Below are 24,482 nucleotides of genomic sequence, written 5' to 3'. Positions count from 1 at the left end.
ATAATACATGTTTGACTCCCCTCTACCATAAACCATGATTATATATAGTTATAATTGAAATGGTCCGTTGATGTGGTAAAGCATAACATGGTGAGCTATGTTAGTAGCCATAGCTGCTGTGGGCCAGACTGACAGAGGCGATGACATTAGCTACATGCAACTCCTTAATGTGTGTAATTAAATATATATATTGGATTTTTTTTTAAAGGCTGAGATGACATTTGTTATAAAGCGGTGCTTTAGAAGTACACTGAATTGAATTTATACACACTATAGTCCTGAATGTTTACAAAAAAAGAACAGCATATAATCCTCATAGAGATGGTTTAAGAAAGTGCTTTGTTTGCATATTTCTTTCTAAACAGCTTTTATTTTTTGAAAAGAATCACTAGAATTTGGATGCCTTGCACTGTGATGGCCTACTGGAGTAATGTTAATGCGAGCACTGATTCATCCCATATAAAATGTTGTTTGGCCATATGATAATTTTTTGCAGACATTGTACTGAATGTTGAACCAGGGTACACCTTAATATAATAAATATGTGGATCACTTGAATCTAATGTTAACTATAGTAAAAGAAGGCTACACAATACAGTAATGTTCATCAAAAGGGACATAACAGTTTATGGCAACTGTGTATGGAGAAAAGATCCAACATTTTTGTTTTCTTTACCTTTATTCACTTTATTAAGCCACCAAATCCAGAGACCCATAGAAAAGCATGATATTGCATAGATAAAAAACATTGGAAAATTAAAAGCTAAAATAAACTTCAAACTGCTTTAACCCTTATAATTTAGAAGAGGAAAGTTAATCATAAGCATTTATTTACTAGCATTCTAACATGATCAATGAATATATGAAATAAACTTGTAATCCCACACCCAAACATTTACATTGTATAAAAGGGTATAGTATACACTTTCACTTAATCACATTTGTGCATAATGTAGCGTTTCCTTGTAATCTTTTTTTATATATATATAGAGAAATGATCCATAGAAAGCATTACTTTTAATATTTTGCAAAGGCAAAATACTTGAAATGAAGGTTTATGGTTCATCAAGGAAGCATAGCGATCACTGCCAGCAGGAGGATGAGGATGGGAGAGGCAACCAAACCAGGAGAGAACCCAAAAAAACTACAATAGAAAGAAAACACATGATTAAAAACATTTGAAATTTTTTTACATAGCTGATTTTGTCTTTCTATTGCATTATGCACATGTGCAATACATCTCCAGTTGGTTTTCAACTGGAAATTCCTGCAGGTGTAAACTATCTGATGAGGTATTAGAGATACCTGTGGTTATCTCACTGGTTTTAAAACTTTACATTGTTACACTGAAACTATATTTTAATCAAGATCTCACCCTCCATCACCCATCACGCATGGGACTTCATCCGAATTTGTAGAACCATGTGTAATATTCAGAGGTCTCACTTGAGAACACGGCAGGGAGCTTCCATTGACCAGAGGAGTGAGATCTGCCAAAAGACAACAAAAAGTCGTTAACAGAAAACAAAATCAAATTGCTGTGTTTTTATTTAAAACAACTTTCTCAGGGCTGTTTCAAACCATCTGTCTTTTCACTCTCACTCAGACTGCTTCTTACACACACTTGGATACATGGTTGGAAATTAAACGTGCCACATTTGAAAGGGAATAAGAAAGAGAATCTAAAAGTGGGTACAGAAGAAACAGAAAGACATGAATCCAGGTGAATCAACTAGAGACCTTAATTCACCACCTGACATGAGCTCTCACAGACTATAAAGCAACAGGATGAAAATGAGTCATAGCCCGGCTCTTTCTGCATGAAGTTTGCATGCTCTTTCCTTGTATGAGTTATTTGTGTTCTGGTACTCTGGCTTTCTTCCACAGTCCAAAAAGATGTACCCCCTACATTTCTTTTTTTGGCTTTTGGCACAATCTGAGAGGTTTCACTTTGTTATATTGTGTCTCTATATTAATAGTGTCTCTATATTAATATGTATTTTATATTCAATCTTTTCTATTTTATAATTGCTTTGAATTTTATGATTGTGTACAGCACTTTGGTCCTGTCGGTGTATAAAGTGCTTCGTAAATAAAGTTGGTATGGTATGGTACGGTATGGTACATTGCTGAACTAGCAGCTTGTCCAGTGTGTCTTGCCCAATAACTAAGCCCCCAATGACTTAGTTATTCAGTTAGATTAAACATTTGAGTTTAATCTAACTGAATTCTCCACCCCCAAAAGAGGGTTCCATTATAGTAGATTTTTATCGGATAATGCTGTATCAAAACTTAAAGAGTCTGTCCCCTTCTTAATATCCTCAGTATTGCAGAAATGCCCTGTAGATGGCAGCATTGCTGTTTCTTCCCATTCACAAATCGATACCTTTGCTAACATTGTGACTTCCTCATTGCGTTCTGCATTAGACAATGTAGCTCCCTTGAAAAAGAAGGTGATTATTCACAGGAAGCTGGCTCCTTGGTTTAATTCAGAGCTGCGTTCCTTGAAGCGCAATGTTAGGAAATTGGAGAGAAAATGGCGCTCTACACACCAAGAGGAATCCTACTTAATCTGGAGGGACAGACTATTGTTGTATAACAAGACCCTCTGCAGAGTTAGAGCAGCATATTTTTCATCATTAATTGAAGAGAATAAAAATAATCCTAGATTTCTCTTTAGTACAGTTGCCAAACTTACCCAGAGCCACAGCTCTGTTGATCCATCCATTCCCTTAGCTCTCAGTAGTAATGATTTTATGGGATTCTTCATAAATAAAATTGATGCCATTAAAAATAAAATAATTGGCATCCTCCCAAACATGATTACCTCGTCCTCAGTAAGTGAGGCAGCATTGGAGGAATCTTTAGAATCTGCGCAGTGTTTGAACTGTTTAGAAGCAGTAGAGCTTTCTGAGCTATCTAAAATTTTAGCTTCATCTAAACCTTCTACCTGTATGTTAGACCCAATCCCAACCAAGTTGTTTAAGGACATATTCCCTTTGATCAGTGGCACTATTTTAGACATGATTAATCTATCCTTAGTAAATGGATATGTACCACAGGTTTTGAAAGTAGCTGTTATTAAACCTTTACTTAAGAAACCTTCTCTTGATCAAGATGAGTTAGTAAATTACAGACCTATATCTAATCTTCTTTTCTTATCTAAAATTCTTGAGAAAGTAGTTGCTAATCAACTTTGTGAACATTTACAAAGTAATGACCTACTTGAGGAGTTTCAGTCAGGCTTCAGAGCTCATCATAGCACTGAAACAGCTCTGGTGAAGGTCACTAATGATATTCTCATGGCCTCAGATAATGGACTTGTGTCTATACTTGTCCTGTTAGATCTCAGTGCTGCGTTTGATACAGTTGATCACAATATTCTCCTACAAAGACTTGAACATACTGTAGGGATTAAGGGGAAAGCATTAGGCTGGTTTAAATCTTATCTGTCAGACAGATTCCAATTTGTTCATGTTAATAATAAATCTTCCTCAAACTCTAGGGTCACTTGTGGAGTACCACAGGGTTCAGTCCTTGGACCAATTCTCTTTACTATATATATGCTTCCGATAGGCAAAATTATCAGACAGCATGGGATTAATTTCCACTGTTATGCTGATGATACTCAGCTATATTTATCCATAAATCCTGATGAATCCAATCAATTACTTCGACTGCAGTCATGTCTTGATGACATCAAAAGCTGGATGACTTTAAATTTCCTGCATCTAAATTCTGACAAGACCGAAGTTTTAATCTTTGGGCCAGAGTCCTCAAAAAATAAACTTCTTAACCAATCACTTAATCTGGGTGGCATTAAACTGGCCTCTGGTAATAAAGTAAAAAATCTTGGTGTTATTTTTGACCAAGACATGTCATTTAAATCCCATATTAAACAGGTTTCCAGAGTTTCCTTTTTTCACCTCCGGAATATCGCCAAAATTAGAAACATTCTGTCCAGGAGTGATGCTGAAAAACTGGTCCATGCATTTGTTACTTCAAGGCTGGACTATTGTAATTCTTTACTATCAGGAATTCCACAAAATGCAGTTCAAAGCCTTCAGCTGATCCAAAATGCTGCAGCAAGAGTTCTGATGAAAATCAACAAGAGGGATCATATTTCTCCAATTTTAGCTTCCCTTCATTGGCTTCCTGTTAAATCAAGAATAGAATTTAAAATTCTTCTTCTAACGTATAAAGCCCTTCATAATCAAACTCCATCATATATCAGAGCTCTGATTACCCCGTATGTTCCTAACAGAGCACTTCGCTCTCAGACCGCAGGTCTGCTGGTGGTTCCTAGAGTCTCTAAAAGTAGAATGGGAGGCAGATCCTTTAGCTATCAGGCTCCTCTCCTGTGGAACCAACTCCCAGTTTTGGTCCGTGAGGCAGACACCCTGTCTACTTTTAAGACTAGGCTTAAAACTTTTCTTTTTGACAAAAATTATAACTAGTGACTCATGTTGCTCTCAGCCACCTTTATAGTTTTACTGCTATAGGCTTAGGTTACTGGAGTATATCAGGATCTAATTTTCTCACTATATTGAGTTCTACTGTTCTTCAATTATGCATTATGTGTTGTCATTTCTGCTTTAACTTTCTGTTCTCTCTCTTTTCTCTTCATAGTAGGTACACCTGGTCTGGCGTTCTGTTAACTGTGACATCATCCAGAGAAGACGGCTCACCCACTACTACCATCTAATGTAGAACAGATTACTAGATCAATGTGTGCTTCTGTGCTTTTTTGTCTCTCTTGTTGTGTCTGTTCTGTCTTCTGTAACCCCAGTCGGTCGAGGCAGATGACCGTTCATACTGAGCCCGGTTCTGCCGGAGGTTTTTTTTCCCGTTAATGGGTGGTTTTTCTTCCCACTGTCGCTTCATGCTTGCTCAGTATGAGGGATTGCAGCAAAGCCATGTACAATGCAGATGACTCTTCCTGTGGCTCTACGGTTCCCCAGGAGTGAATGCTGCTTGTCGGGACTTTGATGCAATCAACTGGTTTCCTTATATAGGACATTTTTTGACCAATCTGTATAATCTGACCCAATCTGTATAATATGATTGAACTTGACTTTGTAAAGTGCCTTGAGATGACATGTTTCATGATTTGGCGCTATATAAATAAAATTGAATTGAATTGAATTGAATTGACTCTGGATGGATAAGTGGGTATAACTGATGTACGGACCTCAAGTGTTTCTTCGCGGTATTTGTCAAATGGAGTATGCTGCTGGATAATCTACAGCTAAACTATAAATAAACCTGCCATGAGGAGATGGTGAAAGCAGGTGATTTTCTTTCATTTATCAGTCAATGGGAGCAGGTGGCTGTCTACAGGTGAACTCAAAAACTAAAATTAAATCAACACAGGTGATATCAAGATTCCTAAGGCCTTTTACATTGCTTTCCCAAAGTGCTTTACACTACAATCATTCATTCACACAAACCATAACAGTGGTGAGCTATGTTAGCAGCAACAGCTGCCCTGGGGCAGACTGACAGAAGTGAGGCTGCCACACAACACCGCCATCGGACCCTCTGACCACCGGCAGCAGGCAATTCTTGTGAAGTGTCTTGCCCAAGTACGCAACAACTGAGACGGCCAGAGCGGCGGATTGAACCAGGAATTGGTCAATTGCAGGACAAACTTCCAATCTCCTGTGCCACTGTCTCAATCGATACCGGTGCATCGTCTGCCCAAGCAGCATCCTCTCAGACTACTTTCTTAATTAAACAAATATGTGGTTCGTATGGGCTTTTGGTATTAATGCAATATTGTATATACATTTAATTTACTCTGAGCAAGACATGCCTACTTACCTTCAAAGCTAAATGTGAAAATGACACTCCCTCCCTTGAGGAACTCTCTGGTTTCCAGTTCTTCCAGTGTGACAAAAGGATAGTACCCAACCCGAAAATGACCATAGAGTGATTCACCATTCTCAGAAAGAACTACGCTTCCATTCTTAAAGGGGTTGTCCCACCAATTGAGGCCTGTTTATATAAGATATACAATACAAGAAAAAGTGCAAATGTAATTTATATTCATTAATTAGATATCTCCCTTATTGTGATATCCAAATTATGTAGTGCACCTACCTCCGGTCATGTGCCTTTGGTGAGAAACAAAATTTCTTTGCTTTGACATTTGCTTTTGCATGCTAGGGTTTTGATCCAGCACTTGGAAAGTCATTTGCTTTTGCAGGCTAGGCCATTCCAGCTGGTCATAATTTTCACCAGACAAGAGCTGCACAAACATTCCAACAGATTCCTTGTAGAGTATGGTACCTATACGGTAAGAGTAGCCCTCCTTGGAGTATTGCCGTGGACTGTATATTGTGGTTCCAAACTCACTGGTGCTTAAAAGTTCCTCAAAGTCATTAATCTGCAGTGTTACATGTGGACATTCAGTCTCAGAGAGATTTATGTCATCAATTGAGAAGCTGCCTGTAGAGTTCCTATATCCTTTCCAAGCCTGAAACACCACCTGGAAGTTTTTGGTGGCGTTCAGAGAAACATGGTGGAGCTGCCAATGATATGTTGGTGGACCTGGAGAGAGGGTTTTAGATCATTATAATAAACTATTAAAGTATCTGAGTACACAGGAAGAAATGCATATCATCAACGAGGCTAAGAACCAAACAATAACAGAATACAACAGAAAAGCCTTTATTGTCATTATAAAGAACAGATAAATTGGTAAAATCACTTGGGTTAGTGCATCACAGACATTACCAGTGATCTGTCCCATGAGACGGAGAGTTCCTGTGGTGTCCTGCTCATCTTGAAACTCTCTGATCCAGATGTTCAGTTCATCTAACTCATTTCCACTATGGAAATAGTAGAACTGCAGACACTGGACTTTACATTTTCTTTTAGTACTCATGATTTGAGTCTCCAGCCAAGCTGAATCTCCCACTTGACCTGATGCTAAGCTGGCATGGAGAAAGTATCCCGTTTCTTGACCTGGAATGATGAGGTTAAAAAGATTACATGGTAATATCTTACTTTCATCAACATATAATATATATACACGTTCTGCTTTTATGCACCATGACTGCCAACCATGCTGAAACCAAATATCTACACACAATGGGAAATAAACAAAGACACGTTTTTTTCTCCCTCTCTGATAGTCTTATTAAACTTGTCCTGTTTAAAGTAATTTATGATATTTTTTTCCCTAATTCCCCCCTCAATGACTCCGCAACAATGATAATGAACACCCTTTCAACCACCCAACCTGTACAACATAATCATTCTTTTTATGCATTTTTTTTATTGTTGTGTCTCTCTTCGAGGACAGTCGTGCTTTTCTTCTCTCCAGCTTTCACCTCCCCCTCTCCTGCTTCTGCTTGCTATGTCTCTGTCTTTCTGAGCACTTTCTTCATATCACCCGAACTCTGAAAAACCATGGATCTGGTAAGCTGGTCTCTCAATGCTATTGAGAAAAAAAGTTTGACCAGTAAGCAGCATAAAGGGGACCCGTCATGTGTCCCGATTGACTCATTTTGTGGGCTACACCCTACATTCCTGGATGGAAAACGGTGTGTCTTTCGACTTTGTCATTCCTGGCCGTGGAAACGTTTAAATGTTTGGATTCATGATACTTGGATTTCTACTTATTGGATTTGGTGGATTTTTGATGTCTCAGCAAATATAGTGGATGTCGGTAGCCATTTGGACTTGATCAGTCTACCGGCTGCATATGACGCGATCACTAAGGCGGTGAACGGACAGACCTGGACGTGGAGGAGCAGAGCCGAAAAGCTGGCTGCGCTGGAACGCAGACTGGCTTCGGTGGTTGAACTCAAGGGGAGATGGGATAAAATCTTGATGTGAAACGCAGAAAAGCGGAACAATTTGGAATATTGGATTCGTCAGCCAGCAAAGACTTAAAGCTGACGGGAAAGTCAGAGAGCAGCTTGTCTCATAACAAATAAAGTATTTGGATTATGCCTTCAGTATCTAGTCACTCCTGGATTGTTATGGCGGAGAGTGCTCAGACTGATTTGTGCCATGATGTTAAAGCCATGATGAGAAAAATTAAGTCAGATTGAATTTGCACCATGTGACGGGGGGGGTGAAAGGTGATTATGAGCAGAGGAATTTCACACCCAAGCAGGCACAGCCTCTCTCAGCAGGGTGGCCTGCTATGAGTGTAGACCACTCCTCACACTCTAACACACTTCTTGCCAGACTCTCAGTCTCCTCACTTCTTCCCGGAGCTGTCGAGGAGAGAGAATCCCCCTGGACAAGCCAGCCAGGCATGGGGCCTCATGGGGCCCGAAAGATAGCCTCGTGAGACCATCCTGATCTCGCGAGTTTTCAAGGTTTCACTCGCAGATCAGTCTGGATACTCTCCGTTGAAGAAAATTTGGAGCCGTTCACCAAACGAACGTCCAATCAGCGTTGGTTTTGAGGCGGGTTGAGGTGTGACGCAACGGGAAGTGCGACAGTTCAGTCTAAACAACATGGCGGCTTCAGCCGATGAAACTAGCGTTAGCGTGGCTATCGAGCAAGTTTTATCGGAATTACAGAGTATTTCTTTGCTGAGCTAACGAGCCTTTACCTGCAGCAGCAAGAGTAGCTTGGCTTGTGGTTGTGTTTTCGTCGTCGCTCGTAACAGAGCGACGACGAATCTGATTGGTTTATTTGGCCCGTCTATCACCAACATAGGCCAATCAGCTAACCAGTATTTTCGCCCCTTCCCAAAATTACTTCAACGGAAGGTTTCCAGATGGATATGCGGAGCAAATCTATCTGGCGGAGTCAGGTAACCCGAAAGACCCACCAGGGGAGAAATCTCTCTTCGTCCGGAGGACCTGACCGGGCGAATCAAAGTTAAGTCTGGAGTCTTAACTTCAGGGTCAGGCGCTGGAGTAAAGAATCCCTCCATGCCAAAAACAGCTTTGTTATTTTTCCTCAGCAGTTACAGTTTTGTCATCCTGGCATCACTAAGACCCTCTGTCTGGTCCGTACCCAGTTCTGGTGGCCCACCTTACTTAATGATGTAAGGGATTTTGTTTCTGCCTGCTCCCTCTGCACCCAGGCCAAGGCTTCTCGCCGGCCTCCCTCTGGTTTGCTTCGCCCACTTCCTGTCCCTTCCCGGCCTTGGTCCTGTCTGTCTATGGACTTTGTCACTGGTCTTCCTTCCTCCGAGGGCCATACGGTCATTCTCCTTCTTCCTTCTGCCAAGGAGATGGGGTTAATCCTGGCGAAGGAGGTGTTCAGGCTGCATGGTCTACCGACCGACATTGTGTCTGACAGGGGCCCTCAATTCGTGGCTCGTTACTGGCGGGAGTTCTATGCCATGCTGGGCATTTCGGTTAGCCTTTCCTCCGGGTTCCATCCTCAAACTGATGGTCAAACCGAGAGAGCTAACCAAGAGGTCGAGACCAAGCTCCGCCTCTTCTGTCAGTCCGACCCTTCCAAGTGGGCCCAGAATCTGCCTTGGGTGGAGCACGCAATAAACGCCACACCCTCCAGCTCCACAGGTCTCTCCCCATTCTATGTGGTATACGGGTTCCAGCCGCCGGTGTTCACCATAGAGGAGGTGGAGTCACGGGTCCCGTCTGCCCGTCTGTCTGCCCTGAGGTGCCAGCGTGCCTGGAGGAGGGCCAGGAGGGCCATACTCTCTGCCTCCCAGAACCAGGCCCGGGCTGCAAACCGCCGGCGGGTCCCAGCCCCGCAGTATCAGGTGGGAGAGACGGTGTGGCTTTCCACCAAGGGTCTTCCCCTGAAGGTCGACAATAAGAAGCTGGCACCTCGGTTTATCGGGCCCTTTCCCATTTCCAAAGTGGTGAACCCGGTGGCGGTCCGTCTCCGCCTCCCCTCAGCCATGAAGGTCCACCCCACCTTTCATGTTTCACTTGTCAAGCCTGCTAGAACCTCTAGTCTGGTCCCCGCCTCCACGTCCCCTCCACCCACCCGTAGAGGGACTCAGTACCTCATTGATTGGGAGGGTTATGGCCCAGAGGAATGCCAGTGGGTGCCTTCCCGTCACGTTCTGGACAAGTCCCTCATTAGGGATTTTTACAGAGCCCACCCAGACCAGCCAAGGGCGTCTTGGAATCCGCCCTAGAGGGGGGGGGGGGTTCTGTGATGATTCTGGCACTGGAGCTGACCCTGCTCTCTACCATCACACCTGCTCATTCTCCACCGCTGCGCAATCAACATTCACTGGCTCCACCTGTCTCCAGCTGCATAAAAGGCCCGTCCTTATCAGTCTCCAGTGCCAGATCGTCTCGTGCCAACCACTGAGTACTTTCCAGCGCCTATCCAGAGAACCTGTCCGTCTGTCTGCTCGTTACCGACCTGATCCGCCTTCTGACTCCTGAGTTTGCAGAAGCCCCGTCTGACCCAGCCTGATCGTAACCCGTTTCCCCCTGGACTGTTTCCCCGTGCACCGAACCTGGACCAAACCGGAACCTGATCTTGGACACCCCTGTCAGTACCGCCGCTGGATTCTGGATTCCCTGTGAACGGACCTGGACTGCCCCTGGATTCACGCTCCCCTGGATTGCCCCATTCAGACTCTGCCTGCCAGCGGCAGTTAGCCCCGGAGCTGTCTCTCAGCCAGCGCTCGTTCAGGTTAGTGATTCAGCCTTTCTAAACCATCACGTCAGACTCCGCTGATCACTAACCTGTTCCCTTCCCTCCAGAGGGCTGCCAGACGGTTAGCGCATGCTACGCGCCCCAGAAGCCGCACTCTTCCTCTCTCTAATTAAACACGTTTCAAAACGCCACTGACCTGTTTCGGGTTATCATTGGGGTCCGATTCCCGTTCGTAACAGAAAATCGTTATTTCATCAAATAATGTTTTGTTTAACTAAGGATTTGCATTGTGAATGGGACATATACCAAATGTTGTTCTGAATTAGTTAAACTAAATTAAGATCATTCCATGTTCTTTAAGATGAACTTTGGTTCTTTAACTCAGATCTGCAGTGAACCAGGATTCAGTGAAATATTCTGATGATGATCAACCACGTTGTTTTGTCTTTTGTTTCTTATGTACATAGTTCCTTAGCTTATCTTCTCTTTATCTTCATTTTGCTTAGTAGTTTAGTTAAGTTTCATTAGCCTAGTAGAGGATTGTTGATTGAAATATAGTGTTAATTCAGATAAACAGCATTATATAGTGATGTTCTCAGGATGTTCATTTTATTTATGTTAATAAATTCTTGAAACTTGAAGAGAAGTTGTCACTCCTTATTCTATGTGTGTGCGGAGTTTGCTGTTAAAAGATCACCAGTGCTCAAATCATCACTTTCAACCATTGTCCTGATATAAGCTCTAGAGCTGATATTTACCGGACAATACCTAACAGATAGAGAGTTATTTATTAAACATTAAATAACTTTAAACAGTATAATTGCATAACATTGTTGTATATTTAAACTAAAGACTAAGACTAAAAGTCCATCACTGAACCCTTCCATAGAGGGATCAGGGATTTGTTATGGCCACTCTAAGAATTTGGCCTGCGTGTCCTGAAGCCCTTTTAAGCTAAAACTTTAACTTTGTCTCTGATGTCTACATAGTTTGCTTAAAAATGTATGGTACAGTAGGAAAATTCCTATGATGTATATACCTGCCTTTAGTTGTTTGAACACATGAACTTGAGACCTTCAGACATCTCGAAATTTTGCTGAAGGATTAATTAGACTTTTAAAAGTCCACAATTCTACTCAAGATATCTTGGCTGATTTCTTTTGAATTTTCCTTATAGTTCCTTTAGAAAGCAGCGTGTTTACAGTGCTGTCTTCACATGCATCCACAGATGTACCTACATTTGAATAAAGTATTCTAAATCAGAAGCTTACAAAGCCACGTCACCCTCTGTACTTTCTCAAATTGTCCAAAAGCATAGTGTTAGTCTTACTGTATGTGTACATTTCTGAATGTAAATAATGCAACAAAAATAATCAACAAAATCCTCTCTGTGTGTGATTATTAAGGAATTTAACAAATATAATTTATTTTGGTATTCCCAACAAACCTATAGAAAGAAAATTAAGTCTGATTTAATATGTGACAGTGAAAAACAGGTTATTGGTCTTTTTATACCATGTACACAGATATCTGATGTTAACTGCGTCACATGTCATTTAACACATTTATACTAGTTCAGAGATATATAAAATAAACATGTCCATGCATCTCCATAAAATAAATAAATTAAACCAATTTCACTAAATAATTTGTAATTATGAAATGTAATTAATATCCTTTCAATCCTTACCATAATCTCCATTTCCGCCAGGCAGAGTGGTGTGGTCAGACCCTGGGCCCCTAATAGCCTGTGTAACCACTTCCCAGCCATTGCCATATTGTGCACACTTGCTTATTTGGCTCATTTGGCACATGTTACCATCCGAAAAGTCACAGTAGAACAAAAAGGCAACTGTGGAATCTGTGGGGGAAAAAAATCAGAAAATTTACCTTTTAGTGTGACGAAATTTTCTTATTTTCATCAGCAAAAGTTGACTGAAAGCACAAGTGTATACCAAGCCTTCTTAGATCACATACTACTTTAGATCAATTATATTACCATCTGCAGGGTCATCTGTTCTTCGAGAGCATCAGTAGTGCTGTGAGGACATCATATTGTCTTTGTGGCACAATTTCCACTCAGTGTTTGCTTGTTAAACTAGATTTTCAATACAATATACCAAGCACCTGAGTCCCTCTGTGTTTATAGAATTTAATTAAATTAAATTCAGAGCAGTTTACACCAATTCGCAGCATATGTTATCTCTTTGGCACTTTACATATTTAATTCAATCAAATCACACAGACAGATTAGTTAAAAGTTTTCTATGTAAGAAAACCCAGCAGATTGCATCAAGTCATTGACTTGCAGCATTTACTCCTCCTGGATGAGCATAAAAGCTTCAAGTTTGAAATGCCACAAGATCCCTACATGTGCACTGCTGCATTAATTTATAAAAACTGTGTGCACACCATCAACAGATGCCCAATTCTGCACATAAAATGTTGGTCTTTGCATTGAGAGCATCTTCAAATTCACACTTCTTTTCTTTCTTTCTTTCACTTTATTTTTAGTAAATTATCCAACATTAAACACAGGAAACAGTAAAAAAAACAATGATAAACACTGACCATAGAACTCTACGTATATGTTGTATTTACAGCTATTCCCATACGTAAACAGATCTGTGTCAGGGAGGAGTTTAGTATTTATTTAAATGAGCTCAAGTTCACGTTGATTGTACCATGTGTATGCCAAGTTTCATGAAAACACTTTTTGTGCTTGCTTCCACGGTTTGCTGTATTTAAAAGTAAACCGTATTTCAGCGGAACATCTACACGTCTTTATATTGCCCATGAGGCCCCTGGTCTATATGTCATTCTATTATATATTACTGTAATTGTTTTGTAAAAAGAAAATGGTATGTTAGCAATATTATGTCTTTGTTAATTCTTTGTTATTCATTTGAAAGTCAACAAAGTGAAATTTAAAGGTGCAATTTTACCTCATAACAAAATTTTATGTTTATTTCCCCACAAGCTTAATTAAAGCTCCAGTGTGTAAGATTTTCACACTGGTGCATCATCTAGTAGTGTGCTAGATGAATTACAAATAACCATGACATTAAACACATAAAAACTACTACAGAAGACGCAAAGTATAAAAAACTGTGACAATGTAAACATGCCCTCCATGTATTAGTTACTGCTAACCGCTAATAGCAATGGTCATCGTGTGAAATGGATTTTGGCACTGTTGCCAAGTCCGCTTGTTTTTTCTAAAGTCACTTTTGTGAGACGCGTTTTTTTTTTTTGTCCTTGTTCCTGAATGTCCAGTTGCTTATTTGGGCTCTAAACTAAGCTATACCCACCAGCAAGGAGACCCGCTTCTGCTGATGCACTACAGACTTTAAACGGGCTGGCTGATATCCCTCAGCACACATATATCTCTCTGCTCGTCTCTCTCTCCCTGACGTTGGAGAGAGACGAACAAATGAGCCGTTTCTGCCAGGAAGACAGAGTTGTTGCTGCTCTACACTGCTCTTATGCTAACATAACACCAAAATAAACTTAACTGTTATGTTGAATTAACTTGCCTGTCCAGCAGAAAGCCTGCAACCTCTTAATCTGTTTTAAATCCCTGCTCCCTCAATAATTGTCTCCACAACACCTGGTAATAATAGCTGTGCTGATAATAGACTAATTTTCTTCTGGATATTACCTCTTACTTTCTTTGGTTACTTTCTCTTCCCTCTCACTGGGCAAAGACTATGAATGGTCCTCCATTTCAACAGAAAACAGCAAAAAGAATGATCTACGGTCGTCTTTGCTTGTTATCTACTCCTCCTCCACCGACAGCATGTCTTCATATAGAAGACAGATAAATGCGTATGGCTGACAAGTTTGTCCCCTTTCTGAAATCACTAAGAGCGATGCAACACGGCGCCTCCCAGTGGGTGCACCGACACCTATGTATTTATAAACTACTAATTCTAAGTTATGAGAATGTTTTAAATTGATGAGATGTTATTAGACTTTGCCAGAATATTTATAAAATAAATACTTGATTTTTTTCTAATTAAAAGCCAAATTAATTACATTTTGTCCCTCTAAGCCAGTTGCTCAGTCCTGTATCAGACTTTAATACTCATTTGAAACAATTTACTTAAAATAGTAAGGGTACCTGTCCAACTGAAAGTCTGAATAATGTCTGTCATACATTAGATATTTTAGCTCTACTAGTATACATTTAAAGCTATGTTGAACATCCATGCATAAGTTTAATTTAGAGAATGGATACAATTTATTTTAATAATTTGAACAATCATTTTGTAGGACTTACTGCATTTGTAGAGAAGGTTCAACTCTTGAGCATCACTAGGACTCATTGCCATTCTTTGACCAATCATATCTTGGAATTTGGGGTCTTTGGTAATAATTGTAGAGCCATTGCCATTGCTTAAGTAATTTTTGTCCGAGTGCATCACTGACAGGTAATCATATGGTACATCGTGGGTGGTGCTCAGATCACTGCTGATCTTTGTGAAACCAAGTTCCAAACCTAAAGGACACAAAAATACTCAATATAGAACAAAAAGATCTTTGCTTGAAACAGACCTAAAAACAGATGTTGATAATCCCTGACCCTCATAAAATGAAACAGAAGAAGAACAGATTAGCTAATGTATTTTGTATTATTAATCATGCTATAAATCTACCAACAGATTGTCACATTTCACACAATGTCTATAATGAAACAATGGAATGTTCTTAAATTTGTTAAAACAAAATGTATACTGGCCTGACCTATTGTTTTTTTTATTTAATTGTACTTCCAATCTAATCATTACTAAGAGGTTGAAACTCTGATTTACCTCAAATATCTAGACATATCAAAACAGAAAAAAATAATATAATAACATTACAAAACCTTTTATGACTTTGTCAAAATCAATCCGAACATAGTCATCCCTGTCATGTCTGAGCTCTTCATGGTAGAAGCCAAGGGTGTGAAGAATTAGGTGTTCAACAGAGCCAATGCTATCACAGTATGGACTGATGGAGATGTCCTGTCCATTGGCGACTAATCGACCAACATATGACCAGCACCTAAAATGGAGAAATCCCAGATTATTATTAGAAGCTGTGTCAATACTCAAACATCTAGCCTTGTCAATGTGCAGACTCTACTGGTCAGTTATGATATCATGGCTAATCAGGGCTATCTATGTTGGATAGATTTTTTTTTGTTTTTTTTTTTTTTTTTTTCTCTGTTTTTTTTTTTTTTTTTTTTTTTTTTTTTTTTTTTTTTGCTGGAGAGATTTATTACCCCCAACATAAGACTATCTCATAAGTACCATGTTTCCTTTTAGTTTATTTGATGTTGTTGGGTTGTGACTGGAAAGAATATTCGATCACCTTGACATTAATGTGCTTTAATGTTTTATTTGCTCAGGAACCAAACAAAATCACAGCTGTGCTGTATTGTTATGCTGTAAGAAACATATCCATGGTATTTTGCCAATAACTCTGGGTAGGCTCCATTTAACCAGTGAAGTGGCTCTCAGAAGGGTACATGTCTGTTTTTGTAATCTCAGGGTTTTGTGATGCAAATATTTCTACATCATTTTAAATATTTGAAAATGATTTTCAACATTTAAACTTTTTCAAACATAATTTGATGTATATTGTTACAATTAAGCAAAAAGAATATATATATATATATATATATATATATATATATATATATATATATATATATATATATATATACATACATACAGCGCTGCCTGGGGAAATTACTGTGACTCCATCTCAGCGGTGCTTAACAACTGAAATTAACTCGAAACGCCAGTTTTCTTTATTTTATTTTACTATTTTTATAATCTAAATACGACAGTTGACCAGCAAAAATGAATAGGAAAAAAATATTAAATAATAAAAGAAAAATATCTGTGGAAACTTTGTTAAGTTGAAACATCTGTATTTCAGCCTCAATGGATTTAGATTGTAGCTATAAGTAGAAATACTAATTAAAGGAACTATCCCTTTTTTGCATCTGGCTCCGGCTGCCTGTCTCGGTTCTGGTTCGTTATGATTCTCGCTACTCATTGTGCCTGGAGGTTAAGGTGTCTGTATGGTTTGTGCGGGCTGGCTGACTAGAGTTGTTTCAGGGGGAGTTGTCATGTTTTTTTATTCGGTGAGTGCAAGTCCTGGGTGTGTGGGCACTATTGCAAGGCCGCAGGATCAGGGGATAGGGGTAGTCCCGGGAGTGTTGCCTCTGGTTTGCGGTCAGTTCTTGGGCCTCTGTGCTTGTCTCTAGCCTTGGGCCCTACAGATTTTGGTGGTGCCTCGCTCTCCAGGTGGGTTTTGGAGAACGGGGGTGCCTATTGCAGTTAGCGGGGAGGAGCTGGCTCCCTGGGAGGGCATTTTGCTCGGTCCTTCCTCTCATCCCCAGACGCCTGCACTGTCACACAAGTATGACCTTGGGAAGTGGGAGCATCACTTGTGGCGACCAGGGCCTCAATTTTATTGTACAACATAGACACTTTCATTTATAACATTTTCATGACACAGATATGTAGGGCTCAGCAAAGGGTGCACTTAACTGGTGTCTGCACCTACCTTCAAACGTCAAACTGCATTGAGATACTGAAGGTCAGGTTGCCAGGTGCCCTCACCCAAAATTAATTTTCAGCCAGGCTTTGTTAGTTTTCTTGGGGAAAGCCTGCCTTGGAATGGGGTGTGAAGTTCTGGCATGGAGAGGTGGGTTGGGTGGCGTGCGGCCTCCTTGGGGGGCCAGCCAGTTGGCTCGGTGCGGCCTTTAGGGCAGGGGTGTACTGTGTGGCGGTGGCATGACCGGCTGGTCTACGCACATCCAGGTTAATGGTGTGGGCTGTGGTTGGCTGGCTTCTTCGAATTGTGTTGGCCCTATCTCTGGATAGATGGGTTTGGGTGTCATTGGGGCTGGGATTGGACTGGGGGGTTGGGGCATATACATGGTTTGCCCGGGTTGGGGTGGTGCTCAGCTTTGGTCATAGCTTGTGGCTCGGGCAGTCTGGATGACATATCTAAGGCATTGGTACCAACACCTGGGAGTACAGGATGTGTGGTGAGTGCAAGTGTGTGTACAGCGTCTATACTTGTGCATGGTTATGAGTGTATGTGTGTGGGCTTTAGGGTGGGAATGTGTGAATGTGACTGTGTGCCTGTGTGCCTGTGATTATGTGCTTGTCTTCTGGTTAGGTTTTGGGCTACCCCTTCCACTTAGTGTGGAGCCCCCCTTCAGGTTCCTTGCTGTGGTATCCAGGGCTGAGTGCTTGGGTGTGTGTTGGCTCACTCCTGATGGCTGCTTTAAGCTCCCTGGCTCTGTTAGGCCCTGCTGGGGGGGGGGGGGGGGGGGGGGGGGGGGGTACTTCTTGTGCTCCTGCGCTCAGGGGGCCCTTTCGGACATCTGGGACTCTGGTCTTCCTGGTGCCCTGGGAAGCGGGTATTTGGCTCCTCATAACTTGAATATGCTTCTTTTGAACAAACCTTACATAAACAAGTGCACTCTCACAAACACCCTCAGGTGTTTGGATCCAGGTGCTTAGATACCGTTATATACAGATAAACCTTATATTTAGCTTTGGCTGTCCCTAAATACATCTTGTATTAAACAACTGCATATGTTTCAGTGATGTTATTACAGGTGTTGCTTGTTTGTTCTTGTGATAGTTTTTCTGTTACTTTTGTTCCTTTTATAGCTCTTTCTCCAATTGTAGAAGCAGATCCAAGGATTGTAGCTTGCACTCTTTTTCCTCTGCTTTATTTTTGTCACCTTTTATCTCTTATAACATTTTGCCTCACCTTTCTCTCTTCCTTTCTGTATCTTTCATCTTCCCTTTTCTGTCTCTATTGAATTTGAAATAATACCAAAATAATATGCCATGACGTTTTTTTTTTTTTGCACACATACCACTATAGTGGGAGCAGTAACGCTCCATTTGTGAAAGTAAATCTGTTGGGCACCCTTTAGCATTAAGAAAATAACTCTTAGTGCTACACTGCCACACAGGACAAGAAAGAAAATTGTGCAGGATGAGTGGTAGTATTTCTGCATACAGCCAAATCTAAATCCATTGAGTCTGAAGTACAGATTTTACAACTAAACTAATGTTCCACATATTTTTTTCTTTTATTGTAATAATATATTTTTTTATTAATTGTTTACTGGAAAACTGTCGTATTTCGATTATTAAAATAATTTGCCTTTTTAATTAATTTGTTTGTTGTTAAATCACCTCTGAGATACAGTCAGAATGATTTCCTCTGGCATTGCTAGTTGATACTAGAATCAAAACTGAAATCTGACAGTTTATACTGAGTTGCATTTGTAAGATTTGCTCCATCCATAAAGTCCATATCTTGGCACACAGGCAGGATGTAGAGGAGTGAGATTGATCATAAAAAATATCATATTTAGACATTCTGCCTCACCTAACTTTATCTTTGACGAATCATTATTCTTATAAGTATGGCAATAATAATATAATTAACTGAAGTATTTTCTACATGTTACTGATGACCTGTAATTTAGTTGAGTGACAAAATAAAGGTGCATACATACCCATAATAATCTAGGAATTTAATGTAATACTCTTCAGAATCTCTGGGTTTGAAGTCAATGCATGACTTCAGCCTGAACTGGTCCAAAGCTCTCATGATGACTCCTTTACTGTTCAGGTCTTTTGTTGTTTAACAAACAAAATAGTAGTGTAGAAAAACCAAACACAACAAAACTGTTACACACTTAAAACAATTTATCAACCAGAAAGTAGAAATAGAGTAATGAAAATAAAATAAAAATTTCTCTTCAACCAGGTTTTTTGACCAAGCTGTGTCACAATTAGTTCTTTAAGAATGATTGCTGTCAAGTTTAACATAAATTTTACTGTTGCTTACACCACCTAAGAAATTAAATCACACTGCACAATCAAAGAGAATATACAGAAAGACATACAGGCAGACAGACAGATGAACAGATAGATTTGTATGACTATTATACTATGCTAATAATATTTACCAAGGCTTTCGTCCAACACGTAGGGAACTGGAGATATCCACCGGTAGTCTTTTCCCAAAGTACCACTTCTTGCAGTGTTTGGTGGCTAAGACAAAAATCATATGAGATGGACAGTGTAACAATATGTGTAAGTCATCATTTTTATATAACTTTAAAATTTCCTTTTAGCTATAATAAGCTTACCTTACGAACATCATCATTTAACGAATCTAAGATAAAGCATAAATGTTAGTATTTTTTTCAAAGAAATCAATGACTAAAAGTTTATAAAATATGCATTTTTAAGTCTGAGATAACAATAACACACGTTCTGTGTGTTATAACAGAGAATAATCTATTTTACCATCGGTCATGTTCTTGCCATCAATTTCTACAAAAAAAAAACACACACACACAAACACAATAGCTCAATTGAAATTCATGAGTTGTAAAATCATTTGAACAAAGTCATATCTTTAAATAATATGAAAAAACACATAATATAACTTACCAACTATATTTTGGTCTTGCTAGATAAAACAAGAAAACAAGCTTTTTTTGTAAAAACAAATATTGAAAACATAAAAAATGTAAGAAAGACAGGTAAAGTAGAGTTTTAAACTTTTGTACAAGGCAACTATTCCAACTAATTTAAGCATTTGCAACATAGTTTAATGTTTTTGGTTACTGTCGGGAAAGATTAATCATCACATTTGTGTTTAATGTTTGTAGATAAATGTGTTTAAAGGAAAAAATTAAACTATGCCAAATTTGATCAGTTATATAGTACATGCTTAAATCTTCTGTTATTGTCTGTCCCAGTTTTCTTTTTCTTTCCAAAGCTAAAATAGGCTATATTTTGTCAATGATTCATGGTAGATCAAATAAAAACATTTACTTACTGTGCTCATTGATAAGGTGGATGAAACCACCAAGCTGATCACAAGAAAAATGCTGCCTTGCATCTTTTGGGTTAGTCTTAGTTTTGCAGAGAGTGGCTGAAGGATCCAATTACAGACATGTAGATGTTGGGTAAGATCAGAAACTGTAGTTTAAAACACTAAGACAATTAAGGAAATGAAATAAAAAAATTATACATAAGCAGAAGGGAGGCAGTTAGCATATAGCTGAGGTAAAATGGGGGATCTGTGAAACAGGGCTGAGATCCAGATTATTATATACCAGGTAAAAGGGCAGCTAAAGAGGAAGAGCTCAGAGTGATTAATTCTCAGGTGTTTTGATATAAAATTATAATATAATGTGACCAGGGGGAACTTAATACAAAAGAGGAAACATTTTTTCAATAACAAAACAGAGATATATAATTTGTAGGAAACCAAAACAAGATGTAATTGACCCTAGAGACTAGACTAACTAAAGAACCAATCAAAACTTATAGATCAAGACAGTATACCATTATCTTTCCTCAGCTCAAATCTTGCTGCCCCCTAATTTGTCTAAACACGACTGGTGGGTAGAATGGGGCCTAAACAAAAAATACCAGACAAACAAAAAGGAAAGCAATACCTGACAGCTCTGTCTATAAACCTTTGGGATATCCACTGGGCTGGTTAGAGAGACAAGACAAGTGAGTAGTGCAAATGGCAATTTGAAACTGCAAATTCCAGGGCAAAGTAGTCAACAATAGTGGCATCCACTTGGGGCCTTTTAGCAGTGCAATCTAACAGAGATAGAATGTGTAATTTGAGCTAAAAAGGATTAGCCTCGTGAGACCATCCTGATCTCGCGAGCTTTCAAGGTTTCACTCGCAGATCAGTCTGGATACTCTCCGTTAAAGAAAATTTGGAGCCGTTCACCAAACGAACGTCCAATCAGCGTTGGCTTTGAGGCGGGTTGAGGTGTGACACAACGGGAAGCGCGACAGTTCGGTCTAAAGAACATGGCGGCTTCAGCCGATGAAACTAGCGTTAGCGTGGCTATCGAGCAAGTTTTATCGGAATTACAGAGTATTTATCTGCTGAGCTAACGAGCCTTTACTTGCAGCAGCAAGAGTAGCTTGGCTTGTGGTTGTGTTTTCGTCGTCGCTCGTAACAGAGCGACGACAAATCTGATTGGTTTATTTGGCCCGTCTATCACCAACATAGGCCAATCAGCTGACCAGTATTTTCGCCCCCTCCCAAAATTACTTCAACGGAAGGTTTCCAGATGGATATGCAGAGCAAATCTATCTGGCGGAGTCAGGTAAAAAAAGGATCAAGGTTAGTCCAGTGGAGTTTCCTCAAAAAGTGAAAGAAAACCCAAAGAGAAGTAATGTCTTTGTGCTAGGCCTTAGGAAAAGGCATTTATTTTTTTATTTTTGCATTTGTACTGTGGGATCAAGAACCAAGAGATTCAGGCACGTATTTAGTATCGTGAATGTCAATGGTACTGTGACCAGAAAGTAGAGAAGGAGGGTTTCTCCTGGAGAAAAAAAACTGCTGGGGTGGGGCTTACAGTTCAAACTATACTCTTTTCCTAAATCATGGTTTGAATTTGTGCAGGATCAGGGATAGTTATTTTTTGGTCTGGGCTTTGCGATGGCCACTTTAAAACCTTGACTTTACTGTCCTTAAGCATCTGTCTTAAGCATCTGCAATCAAACACATTTGATGGCAGACTTAGGGGCGCTGGTTATTTTTAAGGCAAGGCAAGTTTATTTGTATAGCACATTTCAGTAACAAGACAATGTAAAGTGCTCTACATGAACAGAACATAAAAAGAAAACATTACAGAGGAAAGCACATTGCAGTGGATTAGTAGAAGCAGCAAGTTAAAATATAAGACAAGTTGGACTACAAACTAAAACATTAACATTTATTTAAAGGAACTCAGGGTTTCAGAACTTTTATTGTCTTCTGGGAGTTTGCTCCAGATAAGAGGAACATAAAAACTAAATGCTGCTTCTCCATGTTTGGCTCTGATTCTGGGAATGCAGAATAGATTTGAGCCAGAAGACCTTTGTGGTCTGGAGGGTTGATACGCTGATAACTAGTCTGTGATATATTTTGTTGCTAAGCCAATCAGTGATTTATAGACTAACAAAAGTATTTTAAAGTTGTTTCTCGGATACAGGGTGGCAATGTAAGGACTTTAGAACTGGGGTGATGTGCTCTACTTTCTTAGTCTTAGTGAGGACGTGGGCAGCAGCGTTCTGGATCAACTGAAGCTGTCTGATCAACAGTAATCAATTGCAGTAATCAATTCTACAAAAGATAAAATCATGGATTAGTTTGTCAAGATTGTGCTTCTTAGTCCTTTAACTCTGAAAAGGTTCTTCAAGTGATAGAACGCTGACTTTGTAGTTGTGTTTAGATGCCTTTGATGCTTCAGTCTGAGTCCATCACCACACCCATATACTATGCCTGATCAGTGGTTCTTAGCTGAAGCAACTGCAGCTGTGTGCTAAATCTTGATTGCCCTTCCATTAGTCTAAAAATTATTACTTCTGTTTTGTTTTTATTCAACTGTAGAAATATTGGCACATCAATGCATTGATTTCTTCTAGGCATTTACTCAGTGCTTGAATGGGTTCATAGTCACTTTGTGACATTGTGATGTAGAGCTGTGTGTCGTCTGCATAGTTATGTTAACTTATATTGTTGTTTTTTATGATCCGAGCTAGAGGGAGCATGTAGATATTGAATAGGAGAGGACCCTGGATGGACCCTTGGAGAACCCCACATGTGATTTTTCTCATCTCTGATGTAAAGTTACCTATTGACACAAAAAGTCCCTGTCCTCTAAGTAGGATTTAAACCAGACAAGTGCTTTGCCAGAAAGGCTGACCCAGTTTTCCAGCCACTCTAACAGAACCTCAGTGCAACCACAGTTGCATCATCCACAGTCTGCATTTATATGGATGTCATTAAAGACTTTAACACGGGAGATCTCTGTATTGCAGTGAATAAGGAAATCTGACTGGAAAACGTCAAAGCCGCTGGTCATTGTTAAGAAGGTGTGTAACTGTTGAAACAGTTTTTTCAATAATCCTACTGATAAAGGGGAAGTTTGAGATGGGCCTGTAGTTCTGCAGAAGTAGTTTGTTGAAATTGTTCTTTTTCAACAGTGGTTTGATAATTGCTGTTTTTAGAGACTGGAGGAAAACACCTGACAGAAGGGACGTGTTTATTATCTGAGTCAAATCAAATGTTATGACAGGCAAAACTTTCTTTTTTTAAGTAAAGAACAGAGCTGGTGAACAATTTATTTTAAGCTTTTGTAGTTTATTGGGCTGAATTGGGGCATTTTGTCAAAATCAGTTATAGTTGGAGACAGCTTTGGTACTGAACAGGATGTACAGACTGCCCCTCTAATCTTTTGGATTTTGTCAGTAAAGAAGTTAGCAAATTCACTGCAGGCCGTGGTGGAGTGGAGTTCATATGCCACAGTCACAGGAAGATTTGTTAACCTGTCGACGGTGGCAAATAAAGCAGTATTATTAATGTTTCTGCTTATGACCTCAAAGAAGAAAGATTCCCTTCGTTCTCTATTTGTGCATAATATTTAATTTTCCACCTGATGTCCTGAAATGCTGGTTTAGTATTTTCACATAATGCTCTTCCTTCATTATGCAATCTATTTTGTGATGTTCACCAGTCCCTCCCAAAGCACATTTTCGACCCAGTAGTTCTAGATTTTTGGGTTTATCCATCTTGTCCTTCTGCCTTTTCATGTGTAAAAGGAGCAGGGCTAATAATAATAATAATTATTAAAAAAAATAGCAGTATTCGCTTGTAATAATCCAGAGTAGATAAGGGTTAGGAATGGGTAGCATAGCCTAATATTTAGACAAAAAAAAACCTACTGGTTAAAATTGATGAAGCAGAAAACATTGGTCAAATGGAGCTGAGGCCTATCAGTGGATCACCATTTTAAGCACCAAAAATAAATAATTATGTCAATAATAATATTTAACCTGTTAGGCCATTGTTACCAACCC

General features: G+C 39.6%; 1 protein-coding gene across 1 annotated transcript; it reads right to left on the bottom strand.

Annotated features, from left to right (window-relative positions):
• Positions 1 to 703: 703 nt before the first annotated feature.
• Positions 704 to 24,194, bottom strand: LOC105939688 (meprin A subunit beta). Its single transcript, XM_036127805.1, has 15 exons — positions 24,137 to 24,194; positions 20,446 to 20,588; positions 20,055 to 20,073; positions 19,908 to 19,934; positions 19,748 to 19,773; positions 19,565 to 19,649; positions 19,109 to 19,226; positions 15,431 to 15,609; positions 14,843 to 15,061; positions 12,251 to 12,421; positions 6,739 to 6,969; positions 6,103 to 6,552; positions 5,824 to 5,997; positions 1,376 to 1,490; positions 704 to 1,144 (listed from the first exon to the last, which is right to left on the bottom strand). The coding sequence occupies exons 1-15, from the start codon at positions 24,192 to 24,194 to the stop codon at positions 1,066 to 1,068; spliced, it is 2,094 nt and encodes a 697-aa protein (XP_035983698.1). The 3' UTR covers positions 704 to 1,065.
• Positions 24,195 to 24,482: the final 288 nt, after the last annotated feature.

The sequence above is a fragment of the Fundulus heteroclitus genome, chromosome 3 (assembly GCF_011125445.2).
Source record: "Fundulus heteroclitus isolate FHET01 chromosome 3, MU-UCD_Fhet_4.1, whole genome shotgun sequence".
In the NCBI taxonomy this organism is placed as follows: domain Eukaryota; kingdom Metazoa; phylum Chordata; class Actinopteri; order Cyprinodontiformes; family Fundulidae; genus Fundulus; species Fundulus heteroclitus.
Note: the sequence above shows the minus strand (reverse complement) of the source record. Positions and strands in the feature narration are given on the sequence as shown.

Bases quoted from the DNA above. Each gene is read 5' to 3' on its own strand.
- LOC105939688 (XM_036127805.1), bottom strand. From the start codon at position 24,194: ATGGATAAACCCAAAAATCTAGAACTACTGGGTCGAAAATGTGCTTTG. The intron at 12,422-14,842 runs GTAAGTCCTACA...TTTCCCCCACAG, and splicing joins GAACCTTCTCTACAAATGCA to ATTCCACAGTTGCCTTTTTG. The intron at 6,970-12,250 runs GTAAGGATTGAA...TCATCATTCCAG, and splicing joins TGGCGGAAATGGAGATTATG to GTCAAGAAACGGGATACTTT.